Below are 12,655 nucleotides of genomic sequence, written 5' to 3' on the forward strand. Positions count from 1 at the left end.
CACTTCATGCTTCCCTCTGCTGACAAGCTTTATGCTTTATGGAGATGCTGGTTTCATTTTCCAGCAGGACTTGGCACCTGCCCACACTGCCAAAAGTACCAATACCTGGTTTAATAACCACAGTATCGCTGTGCTTGATTGGCCAGCAAACTCACCTGACCTAAACCCTATAGAGAATCTATGGGGTATTGTCAAGAGGAAGATGAGACACACCAGACACAACAATGCAGACGAGCTGAAGGCTGCTATCAACGCAACCTGGGCTTCCATAACACCTCAGCAGTGCCACAGGCTGATCGCCTCCATGCCACGCCGCATTGATAACACCTCAGCAGTGCCACAGGCTGATCGCCTCCATGCCACGCCGCATTGATAACACCTCAGCAGTGCCACACACAGATCACCTCCATGCCACGCCGCATTGATGAAGTAATTCATGCAAAAGGAGCCCCGACCAAGTATTGAGTGCATATACTGAACATACTATTCAGTAGGCCAACATTTCGGTATTAAAAATCATTTTTGAAATTGGGCTTATATAATATTCTAATTCTCTGAGACACTAAATTTGGGGTTTTCATTAACTGTTACCATAATCATCAATATTAAAAGAAAAAAATGCTGGAAATTGATCACTCTGTGTGTAATGAATCTATATAATATAGGAGTTTCACTTTTTGAATTTAATTACTGAAATAAATTAACTTTTTGATGATATTCTAATTCATTGAGAAGGACTAGTATATCCTAAAGCCTCCTACTGGCCAGGCAGAGTTCAGCATACAATGAGTTAAAAGATCTGTGCTTCTACAATATGCAATTATTTTGGTCTACTTTGTTTTTTTCAGACTCAGGAATCCCTGAACCCAAATAACCTGGAGTTTTGGATGGAAGACATCTACACTCCAGGCTATGACTCTCTGTTGAAAAGGAAGGAAGCAGAGTTCCGGCGAGCCAAGGTCTGTAAGATGGCGGCACTCATCACCGCAGCTGCCTGTACGGTAATCCTAGTGATTGTGGTACCTATTTGCACCATGAAATCCTAATCTGCAGAAACAGACAGACTGCTCAACTTGCACTCCCTACGTATCCTGTGTATAGTGCCCAGGAATGGGTAATAATAGTTACTGATACACATAAATCCCTATGGCAGTAAAATGAATAAGTAGACACTGAGAAATACAGAACATATATGTGTATATATATATACATATATGTGTATATATATACATATATATGAGACACCCACAATGTGCAAATTACAAACATAGGATGCTAGCATTTTCTATGAGCTCAGATAATGGAGTAGGAATTACAGTATGGCATGTACCTCTTGCAACATATGTAAATGGATTATCGAGACTACAAATCCTCCTCCCTCCAGAGAAATCCTCTTGGATATTCATCACATACATAAATAAAGATAACACATCAAGCTGACACGCTTGTACAGACCTCAAATATGTGAATTTAGTATTTATCTGTATACGGGAGAAAAGGAACAAGACGTTTAGAGAGGACGAGGTGAACAGCCAAAGAGATGATGCAGCTTCATTTGAACAGCAATACACAATCATTCCATCTTTCGTGCCTTTCTTCGATACATTGACAGCAATTCTTGCTTTTAGCATTACATGTATTTTTTTATTTGAATATTAGAATAATTCGTCTCGGTCAGAGAAGTTAAGACCCATAAAGAGCAACATGTGACACCCTCAATGAACTCTTAATATCTGCATATGGCTCTATAGACTCAATGTTAATGTTTGCCGCTCCCTGGTTTGAAACAAGTCTAGTTAAGATAAGCATGATTGTTATTCAGCGATGACAGAGAAAGAATGTGTCTTCAAAACTGTAATGTACAAAATTGAGATTTTTACTGGGGATATATCCTAATATCCTTCTTTTTCCGTTAATATGTAAACCTCAGACTCTCTTAAAGTCAATAACTGGTTCTCAAAGGGGTAAAATAAAAAGGGTATTTTTTTTCCACCTAGAAACAGCGCCACACTTGTCAATGGGCTGTGTCTGGTATTGCAGCTCAGCCCACATTCACTTGATTGGGGATAAGTTGCAATACCAGACATAAATCCATGGATAAGAGTGACACTGTTTCTGGAAAGAAAGAAGACGTCTTTCTAATATCTGGAGTGTGATTTCCAGTTGGTTATGCATAAGAGTTTAAGGTTGAATATTTCTCTCCTTATAATACAAAAAAGCAGCATAGCATCTTACCTGTATTAAAAGGGCAAGCTATTTTCTTACTCCTAAAAATCTGCAACTAAAAAGGTCAAATTATTTCCAAGAGTTAGAAATGTTGACTATTATATAGATATATATATATTGTATAATGTGAATGTATAAGAATATGCATTGTACTCAATACTATTATTAGCATGAATTCTATATTATATACTGAGACATGATTATTCTTAAAGGACCATGTCCTCTAGGCCAGACATCACTGGTAGGCTATATAAAACTGGCGTAAGAGATCTTTGTGGTCTATCCATGAAGAATTTGAAAGCGATATTTGTATTCATCAGCAAATTTAACAAGGACTTTGTATGCTAATCTTTATAAAGATTGAAATGTGTACAAGAATGTACAAGGAGAGGTATTATTTCATTAAAAATATTTGAAATGGACTTTATATGCATTTGTGTCTTGTGTATCTTCATAAAAAATGACACGAAACTACAGGCAGCACAAAAATACCTTCAATCCTATGTAAAACATATTTCAAGCTCCGTGACAAGGGCATACGTACCATAGAGGCAGCTCATGCAGTAGCTATTGGGCCCAGTCCAGGTTGGTTGCATCGATTTTTTTTCTTAACGGGTGGTGACAACCTGTGCCGAGATCCCCTCTCCACAGGTCCTTCAATGGACGCAAAGACGTGGGAATAAACCCAAGGATCATGGAAAGAAAATTGGGCGTGTGGGGCCAATCAGCACCAAGTCCTCCTGGTCAGGGTTGTGATGGTGTTAAACAGCACCAGCAAGAGGCACTATTATAAACTTTGCTATGGGGGCGTCCTCACAGGTGTCAAGTAATGATACGCATCACCATTGCTGCTCCCAGTGAAAGATGAAAGATGGTTGCCAGTTCCAATATAGAACACAGATTTTCTGTCACGTTTATTGATATCTAATTAAAATATGCCAGTTTTGAAAGGGGCATAGGGGTTACCGGCAGAAGACCTTTTGTCTCCATGCCAGAGTTCTAGATTGTACTGATAACTCAAGCCCTATGTGTCACTTTTTGTAATATTTTCTTATATTGCACATCAATAAATAATTAAAGGGTTTGTCTACTCATTCTTACATTATTTATCGGTATATTTGCCACTTTGGATAACCCTTTTTTAATCAGGCAGTTCCGTCTGGAGATAGAAGTGGGATCCTTCCCCTCTAGATTAGCGGTTATTGTCAGGGGAGCTGCTCGGTGTCTGATCATTTCTCTTGCAGAGAAAATAAAACATTACACGACATCAATTAAAATATTTTCTTTAAAACTTTATTTTTATTGGTTTTGTTGTACATACGTGCAATTTTAACAGTAAAAGAGCAATTAAATTCAATGGACATCTGTGGAATGCAAGGACTTAAGTTTATGTTAACAAAAATCGCAGGATGTATACACCGGTTACATAGCCCCTCTACGCATGTAAGGGTGTGTTCACACAGCTTATTTTCAGGCGTATTTTTGAGCGTAAAAGGCTCGTATTATGCTCAAGAATACACTTAAAATATGCCTGCAAACAGGTTCCCATTGATTTCAATGGGAAATACATTGTGCTGTTCACATGATGCGTATTTTTGCTGCTGAATTGAAAAAACGCCTTGTAAAAGGAAGTAGCATGTGACTTCTTGAGGCGTTTTTGGAGCTGATTTTCCATTGACAATACAAAAAATGCCTCAAAATACGGTTGAAAAAAGCTATGTCGACACATTCCCCTTGAACTTATGTAAAAAGCCACGTATTTGGCATATTTTGGGTCCGCATGGGCACGTTTGGCATATAAGTCACAAACATTTCCTGGTGCAAACCCACAATGAGTCATTTAGTAGCAGATGTAGTTTTTTGGATAGCCGGGTGGTCCGTACAACTCATCATCGCTTCACGTAATCCGGCCTGCAACATTCTAGTCAAGGTTGCACATATGGTCCCATATATAAGTATGAGGGTATGTTCACACGTATTGAAAAATACAAGGCTGATTTCAAGAGAAAGAAGTCTCTGAATCCAGCCATTTTTGGAGATGATTTTCAAAGTGCTTTTGGTGTTTGTAACTCGTGCCGTTTTTTGTAGCGTCAATAAAATATCAACTCCAAAAACACCTGGAGAAATGACATGCCACTTCTTTTTACGATGCACATTTTTACGAGGCGTTTGTTCATATGAACAACAGTGTATTTCCCGTTGAAATCAATGGGAAACTGTTTGCAGGCGTATTTGTATTATGTATTAGGTGTATTATGTATTAGGTGTATTATGGAGCGTGATACAAGCATTTTATACTCCGAAATAATAAGCTGTCTGAACATACCCTGAATGGCAGATCGTTTCGCACTAGGGTTATGCTACTATCTGAGAGGAACATACTACAAGACGGATACATAAGCACTTATAAACCTCTTTTCAAGCCAAAAAAATAAAGTCGCTACTTTAGTAATTAGAAAGAATATATGTTTTCTGTTAAAAACAAGAATCCTGGTCATACTGAAATAATAAATAGGATTTATTTTATCCCTGCAACAAAGGATTGTAGGGGGAGTGCATATTCTGAAGCTGTTCAGGACAAATCACAAGGGAATCTGAAATGGGAAATTTACAAACATTAACAAAACTTCAAAGAAAACCATAAACCAAAATGCCCCAGATGCATAAATAATTGAAATGGGACCAGGACCCTCCTCCACATAATTCTCCATTAGTTCATACATCTGCCTTCCAATTACTGTACTGTGGTTTTTGTTGTTCAGCTAGTAATTATATCATTCTAATATATGCAAAGTAATTGTATGGTGGGGAAGTATTAAAAAGCAAATATGGCACACACTAGGAACACGGTGTTCTTCAAAGCGATTTCTACAGGTGATGACCTCAGCAATGCCAGCTCGCGGTTACAGTACATGGCAAATTGTGATATACTGTAATATTATTAAAAAGTTTTCAATACTTGTTTAAGCAGCAAGCTGTAATCTGATCCATTTTTAGGCGATCTTAGGCCCTGTTCACACTGAGTTTTTTTACGCGGAAACCGCGCCGCAAAACTCCTCAAAAACCGCCTGAAAATGCCTCTCATTGATTTCAATGGGAGTTGGAGTAAAAAAACCGCGTCGCAGTAAAAAGAAGCGTCATGACCCATCTTGAGGCGGTTTCCGCCTCCAAAACCCCATTTCAATCAGTCAGAAAGAGGAAAAAAACGCCCCGACTAGTGTTTTGATGAGTTTTTGTCAAACCACTGTGCAAAAACCGTCTGGAGCAGTTTTTGCAGGAGGAATTTTCCGCCTGCAAAAAACTCTGTGTGAACAGGCCTCATGCACACGACCGTATTTTTTCCCTCCCGTAAATACTGGCGTAAATATGGGTCCGGTGTCACGCGTATTCGACCCGTTTTGCACCAGTATTTACGGACCCGTGCCCGTAAATATGGGTCCTGTGTCACCCGTATTCCACCCGTATTTACGGGCACGTTTTTGGCGGCAAAATAGCACTGCACTAATCGGCAGCCCCTTCTCTCTATCAGTGCAGGATAGAGAGAAGGGACAGCCCTTTCTGTAATAAAAGTTAAAGAAATTCATAGTTACCCGGCCGTTGTCTTGGTGACGCGTCCCTCTCTTCACATCCAGCCCGACATCCCTGGATGACGCGGCAGTCCATGTGACCGCTGCAGCCTGTGTTTGACCTGTGATTGGCTGCAGCGGTCACATGGGCTGAAACGTCATCCAGGGACGGCCAGGACGTCGGGCCGGATGTCGAGAGGGACGCGTCACCAAGGCAACGGCCGGGAGACCGGACTGGAGGAAGCAGGAAGTTCTCGGTAAGTATGAACGTCTTTTATTTTTATTTTTTACAGGTTGCTCTTTATTCTGATCGGTAGTCACTGTCCAGGGTGCTGAAAGAGTTACTGCTGATCAGTTAACTCTTTCAGCTCCCTGGACAGTGACTATTTACTGACGTCGCTTAGCAACGCTGCCGTAATGACGGGTGCACACATGTAGCCACCCGTCATTACGGGAGCTCCATAGACTTCTATGGACTGTCCGTGCCGTTATTACGGCCTGAAATAGGACATGTTCTATCTTTTTCAACGGCACGGGCACCTTCCCTTAAGAAAACGGGAAGGTACCCGTAGCCAATAGAAGTCTATGAGCCCGTTATTACGGGTCGTAATTACGACCCGTAATAACGGGAGTTTTTACGGTCGTGTGCATGAGGCCTTAGGGTGTGTTCACATCAGTGTTCGGTTCCCTCTGAGCTTTCCAATGGAAGAACCCATCAACGGAAAGGCAAACGGAAACCACAGCTTTAGTTTGTATTACCATTGATTTCAATGGTAATGCTTCTGTTGCTAATGCTTTCTAAATGTTGTACGGCCGTTTTCTGGCATAGAAAACTTGTAAATGCATCAAAGTTGAAAAAAAAAAGTGGATGGGGCGTAGTAGGAGGTTGCAGGGCCACCCATGGGCCAATGCATTTACTAAACTTAAGCCAGAAACTAGCGTAAATTATAGGGCAATTCTACGCCAGCTTGTGGCATAGATTTCTCTTTCTGGCGCGTGGACAGCTGAAGATGCTACACATTTATTAAGAGGTGTGCGCTTTTAAATAAATTAGCCGCATCTTAATCCTGTGAGCTTTATAGAAAGAGTATGTTTACACAGAGTTTTTCTGCAGTCAGAAAATTCTGCCTGGAAAAATCAGCAACGGTTTTTTTCAAGTGGTTTTGCACCACACGCGTTTTTTTGCTGCTTTTTTTTTAGCTATCTTTTCAACAGAAAGATGTAATATCCACGAGCGTTTTTTTGCCGAAAAACGCGTCAAAAAATGTGTTTATTTCCGTCTCCCATTGATTTCAATGGGGTTTTTGAGGTGGAAAACGCCTCAACATAGGGCATGTCGCTTCTTTTTCCCGCGAGCATTTTTTTTTGCTTGCGGTAAAAAAACGCCTCCACCTCCCATTGAAATCAGTGGGAATCATTTTTTTCCGTTTTGTTCCGCGGCAAAAAACTCTGTGTGAACAGGGCCTAAGATTGGCGTATTGAACGCCAGACTTTGTAAATCTGCCCCTATGCTGTAGATTGCAAAAAAAGGTGTCACTAAAGTGTGCAGCAAATTTAGTAAGCTTGGTGTAGTCATGAGTGATCTCGTAGCATAACCTTACGCCCTGTTGTAATATGCTGTTGCACAACAGGGCATAGAGCGACCTTTCCAGCTGGTGCCAAGTTCCTGCCAGTGAGCTGACAGCAGAAGCATAATTCCAGTAGCGCATCAACTCCATCAAGTCAGACACATACCGAGCTTCAGTAGTAGAAAGGCGGTGATTCACTGGTTGCTGTAGAAATTCATGCATGAAGCAGTCTCCAGCTCTTGTACAGGTAAGCAGGCTCCTCTATTAGGCAGGCTCCTCTATTAGGCCTCATGCGCACGGTCGCATTCTGGCTCAGTTTTGTATGGAGCCACAATACAGCTCCCATAGAGGCGTCTACTGTGCCTCTGATTTCATGCGGACACACATGGAGTTTCTTCTTCTGTCGGAAATCCGACAAATCCTAAATTTGCGGCATGCTCCATTGGATTTGTATGTTTGGAGGAGTTTTCCTCTAGAAGCACATGGAGGCCGTGCAGCTCCATACTAGGGAGATGTATGGCCTCTATGCACTGCTATACAGGTTCTGTGTGTGCATGGGTCTTTAGTTAAATATATGTAATCTTTACCCTAAATGACTTGAATAGTGGCAGTAATGTGTGTGTATATATGCATTAAACATTGATGTGAATAGTGATTTGGATGAAGACTATGTACCTGGACTTAACAGAACAGTTAGGGTATGTTCACACGTGCACGTCCGATACGCCTGAAATTACGGAGCTGTTCTCAGGAGAAAACAGCTCCGGCATTTCAGACGTAAAGGCAAGTGCAGGCGTTTTTCGCAGCGTCCATTACGGACGTAATTGGAGCTGTTTTTCTATAGCGTCAATGGAAAGGCCGCTGATATCAATGCGAGCATGCTTCCGTGGTGTACAGCAGAATACCTGCTGTTGAATTAATATCGCTGGCATCCCGGTCAGAGTGACCAAGCACAGACCCCTGATGATAAGTACAAGAAACGCGTAGGGTCGTGTTAGTGAGGAATTGTAGCATTGGGGACAGTGTGATTTTTTGTATCCTTTAGCACTAGGAGTTTCAGGTGCGGTTATCGCGGGCTCTAGTGTGTTTCAAGGTTTATACTACTGTTATGCCCATGGTTATATGCTGATTCTGGTTTGATATCTTTCATAACATACTGAGTCATAGAGGGTTCGCAATGGTATCAGGACTCAGTAGTTACTGTTTAATACGTTTTTAATACACACGGTGGGGCTTTTGTCACGGTGGTGATTGTACCCCTGTTTTTAGAGAGTTATCTAAATAAAGTTATATTTTACTCATATATCACTTCAGTGAATCCATAAAAATTTCCTATATTGTGGGAGCACAATTTTGTTGTATCAGTTATACAGTGAATTTGAGTCAATGGAAAACGGCTCCAATTACGTCCCAAGAAGTGACAGGCACTTCTTTGACGCGGGCGTCTTTTTTCCCCGCCGTCTCTTGACAGCGGCGCGTAAAAAAAATGACCGTCGGCACAGAACATCGTAAAGCCCATTCAAATGAATGGGCAGATGTTTGCCGGCGCATTGGAGCCGTATTTTCGGACGTAATTCGAGGTTAAAACGCCCGAATTACGTCCGTAAATAGGGTGCGTGAACCCAGCCTTAGGCTGAGTTCACATGTTGCTGCTTTGTAGCAGATTTTCAACCGAGATTTTACTCTTTGCGATGCAAAGGGTGAACCCTGCATCAAATCTGCAGCATGTGAACTCAGCATTAGGCCGGGTTCCCACGTAGTGTAAATGCTGCGGAATTTCCGCAACTGAATTGTATGAATAAATTCTGCAGCATGTACAGTAGCAGCAAAGTGGATGAGATTTAGAAAATCTCATGCCTATGCTGCGGAAAAAACCCACAGCGTAAACGTTAATAAATTGACCTGCGGTGCGGAATTTAATTCCGCAGCATGTAAATTTATGTTGCTGCTTTCTGCAACGTAAATTCCGTCTGAAAAACCACACCACAATGTGCTGCGAGTTTTCGGACTGAAGGTGATGCGGGTTCCAGGTCGGATACACTGCGCAGTTTTTACGCAGCGTAGTCAACCCATGGGTACCTGGCCTTAGGGTGCAGTAACACGCAGCAGATTTTGTTGCAGAAATATCTGCGACTTAAAATCAGTTCTATTCATCTGATTATAACGTGCAGAAACAACCCCATTCAAATAAAAATCTGCCATGTGTGACTGCACCCGTAAACTCAGTTTACACATAACTATTATCATTACGCTTCCAACATTTCCGAGTGATCAGCCCAATAACTTCCCATTGTAAATGCACAAATTGATCAAAAGATGGAAACTGGTCAAAATTGATACATAGTTGGTCTGCCTACGTAAACATATTTGGTATGATGTAACTGTCCATCTTATGTTTTTAATGAGTTTGGGCATAGGGGATTGTTAATTGGCTTCCTAATGAAGACTGGAATACGTAAAGGACCCTTTAGTGTTGTCATGAGTTCACCAGACCAAGTTTGGTCCCCCCTTGTCAAATTCATGTTCTGAGATGACAAAAAAAAAAATAGTAGCACATTAATAAAAAAAATTAAAAAGTTGGTAATATACTCAATCTCTCTTCCCCAGATGGTGGTCCCTGTCGCTTCCTCCAATATCTGCTGTGTACGGCACGTGCCAACGGACAAAAATGCAATTGCAGAACAAACCCTTGAACACAACCTCTGTAGGGAACAAACTTAAAATGTACAATTAAACAGAACGTTCTGCTTCTGTGGGGGTCACATGGTATTTTTAATGATCGCTGACATCACATGAGCTAATTATAATCTCCGAAAAGGATCATCAGGATCATGCAGGGTAGTAGCTATAAGAGGTGCAGAGTTAGCAGCTGTACCTGGTCTCTCGCGTCTGAGGGTACCCAAAGTCACCTCTGCCACATATGAAGACATCACTATTAGAAATGGCACATGGTAGGTAGAAGGCCAGGTTGCAGATTTTGCATTGGAGCCCTGGAGCTTCATGTTACACCTCTGTGGTCATGTGATATACCATGTGACATTCCTGAACTTGTAAGGCCTTATACACACGACCGTAAAAAAGAATGGCTGTATTACATCCAATAAAAATATAGTTGTAAATGGTCATACTTTCATCCGCATAGAGTTCTGTAAGCGTTTCCGTATTAAGGCCATTTAAATCCGTGTTGTATCCATGTTGGATCTGTTTTCCTCTATTATCCCATCAGTATTATGGATCTAATACATAGTCAATACGAAAACTTTTTCTAGATCTATAGACCAAATACAATTAGTCTGGGTCTTCATTGACTTCTATTGGGATTTCTCTGCCACAAATGGGCATCCGATAATGCATACTGCATTTTGATTTTTGCAGCATACGAGTAAGCGTGTGCCCGTGCTTAAAATTAATAGACCATTTACTATTATAGGGTCAGTGTACAGACGGTATGGCAGCCGGATTAGAATAGGATTCTACACAGACATAAAAAAAAAACATTTGTGAATTAAAAGGGATTGTCCCATCTTACCTCTGTATTATGGCCGCCGCTTCCCTCCCCTGGTTTGATGCTCTAAATGCTGAATGCGACTGCTGAATCAGTTTTATTGATAGTTCAGGCCAAATCACAAAAATGAGCTATATTAATTTAAAATCACTGAACAGGCCATACTTACTCACAAGGGCAGGTACGCACACCACTTCCCAACAGGATGCAGACAAACCACAATGATACATAGAGGGAGATTGCTCAGGTGCAATGTACTGATGAACAGCCACTCTCAAACCTACTATTCATGAGGGGGGTTGCTTCTTAGTATTATCACTGCACACAGAAATAGCTTTTATAAGTGTGCCAGTCACAGGCCAGCGGCGATGTGATGATGCCACCCCGCCTCTTGCCTAAAAGTGCACGCTCTCTCATCCTGAAAGGTTCTCTTTAGTAAATTCTAAGACTCGTCGGACAGACACCAGCTAACAGATACACTTGGAAAAACAATCCACTCACTGAGCGACCCCAGGCACCCCTCAAACTCTAATTCAGAGAGCTGAAATCACCTAAACGTCACTGAGGTCTAGTCCATATACCACTTTGACGGTCACTAGAGTAGAATTTTAATAAGTATCTTACAGATTTTTTTTTTTCTTGCCTACATAGGTCTCACATATTTAGGGGATTTGTTTGAATCTTGGACAATCCCTCTGAAATTCTTTATTTAAATGTATTTTATTCATATGACATCACACTTTCTGAGCTATTCATGCAGAAGCAAAGAGTTCAAATTTTTTCTTTCAACCATATATTATAAAAGACTAGAAAAAGTACCCGGCGCTGCCCAGGTATAACGTGTCGATCTGTCTGTTTGTGTGTTCATTGAATTTGTTCCAAGGGTGCCCAAGAGGCTAATCCATGGCCTCGTATTTTCTTGGTTTACGGAGAAATCGCTAGCAGCCCCATATACCCCGGCAGTTACACACTGTATATTTCAATTTTAACTTCCTAAATACTTAACAGCTAAACTGGTAGGAAATGGAGTCATAAGATTGTGACAGAATCTGTTGATTAACAACATTGGCAGTTTTATTACTAGTTGGCCATAGACTATGGTTGGATCATAATTGAAAACAGCATCATGCACGAAAGCCCACTCATTAGTACGCTGAACATGATGCACTCTATCATCTTGCTGACTGGCCTGGGTTCGTGCAGGGGTCTCTGCGCTTCTGGGAGCCACCTGTCTGATATGTTGCTGAGAAAGCCTGAGTTTGCTGAGGAGTTTCAGCAGCTCAAGCAGCAGTATGATGCATTTTATCAGCTTGCAGTTGGGAAGGGGAGTCTCTGCAGCTAGTAATGCAGCTTTCCTCTGGGCCATCAGTAATCTGATTGGTTGCTATGGGTAACCGCTCCCCTGTACCTTCCCATCTAGGATTATCTTGTAAAGTGCACTACCTGATACTGCCAGATAAAAACATCTTTACTATAAAAGCAAATGTATGTATTCGCTTTTATAGTATTGGATCATGATAATGGCTGATAACAGAGAAGAACAGCAAGGTTTAGACATTTATGAAAACCTTCCCGGACACCAGATGTACATATGTTTGGTTAAAAACTTCATTTCCTACTGATATGAAGCCGACATATCCAATAAAGTCCAAGTGTAGGGTTCCTTTTTGGAGGCATGACTTGTCTGAAAAGGGTTAAATTTATGAGAATGCTCGAATCCATTATAGGTGCAGTTTGTTTACAGCGAGTAACACGTCGAGTAAAGAAAAATGGCTGGGTTGTTCTGGAAA

The 12,655-nt window shown here is 41.2% G+C and overlaps 1 protein-coding gene and 1 long non-coding RNA gene across 2 annotated transcripts in view; both read left to right on the top strand.

Annotated features, from left to right (window-relative positions):
- Nucleotides 1-2,661, top strand: part of MINAR1 (membrane integral NOTCH2 associated receptor 1) — a 52,027-nt gene extending 49,366 nt beyond the window's left edge. Inside the window, exon 4 of the mRNA XM_075858437.1 lies at nucleotides 849-2,661. Within this exon, the coding sequence (XP_075714552.1) occupies nucleotides 849-1,046 (198 nt within the window). The 3' untranslated portion in view covers nucleotides 1,047-2,661. The remainder of the gene's footprint in view (nucleotides 1-848) is intronic.
- Nucleotides 2,662-5,934: 3,273 nt separating this feature from the next.
- Nucleotides 5,935-10,111, top strand: LOC142748198 (uncharacterized). Its single transcript, XR_012882175.1, has 3 exons — nucleotides 5,935-6,049; nucleotides 7,424-7,607; nucleotides 9,968-10,111. It is a non-coding gene; the product is annotated as an uncharacterized LOC142748198 (long non-coding RNA).
- The last annotated feature ends 2,544 nt before the right edge of the window (nucleotides 10,112-12,655 follow it).

The sequence above is a fragment of the Rhinoderma darwinii genome, chromosome 3 (genome assembly GCF_050947455.1).
Source record: "Rhinoderma darwinii isolate aRhiDar2 chromosome 3, aRhiDar2.hap1, whole genome shotgun sequence".
Taxonomy (NCBI): Eukaryota; Metazoa; Chordata; class Amphibia; order Anura; family Rhinodermatidae; genus Rhinoderma; species Rhinoderma darwinii.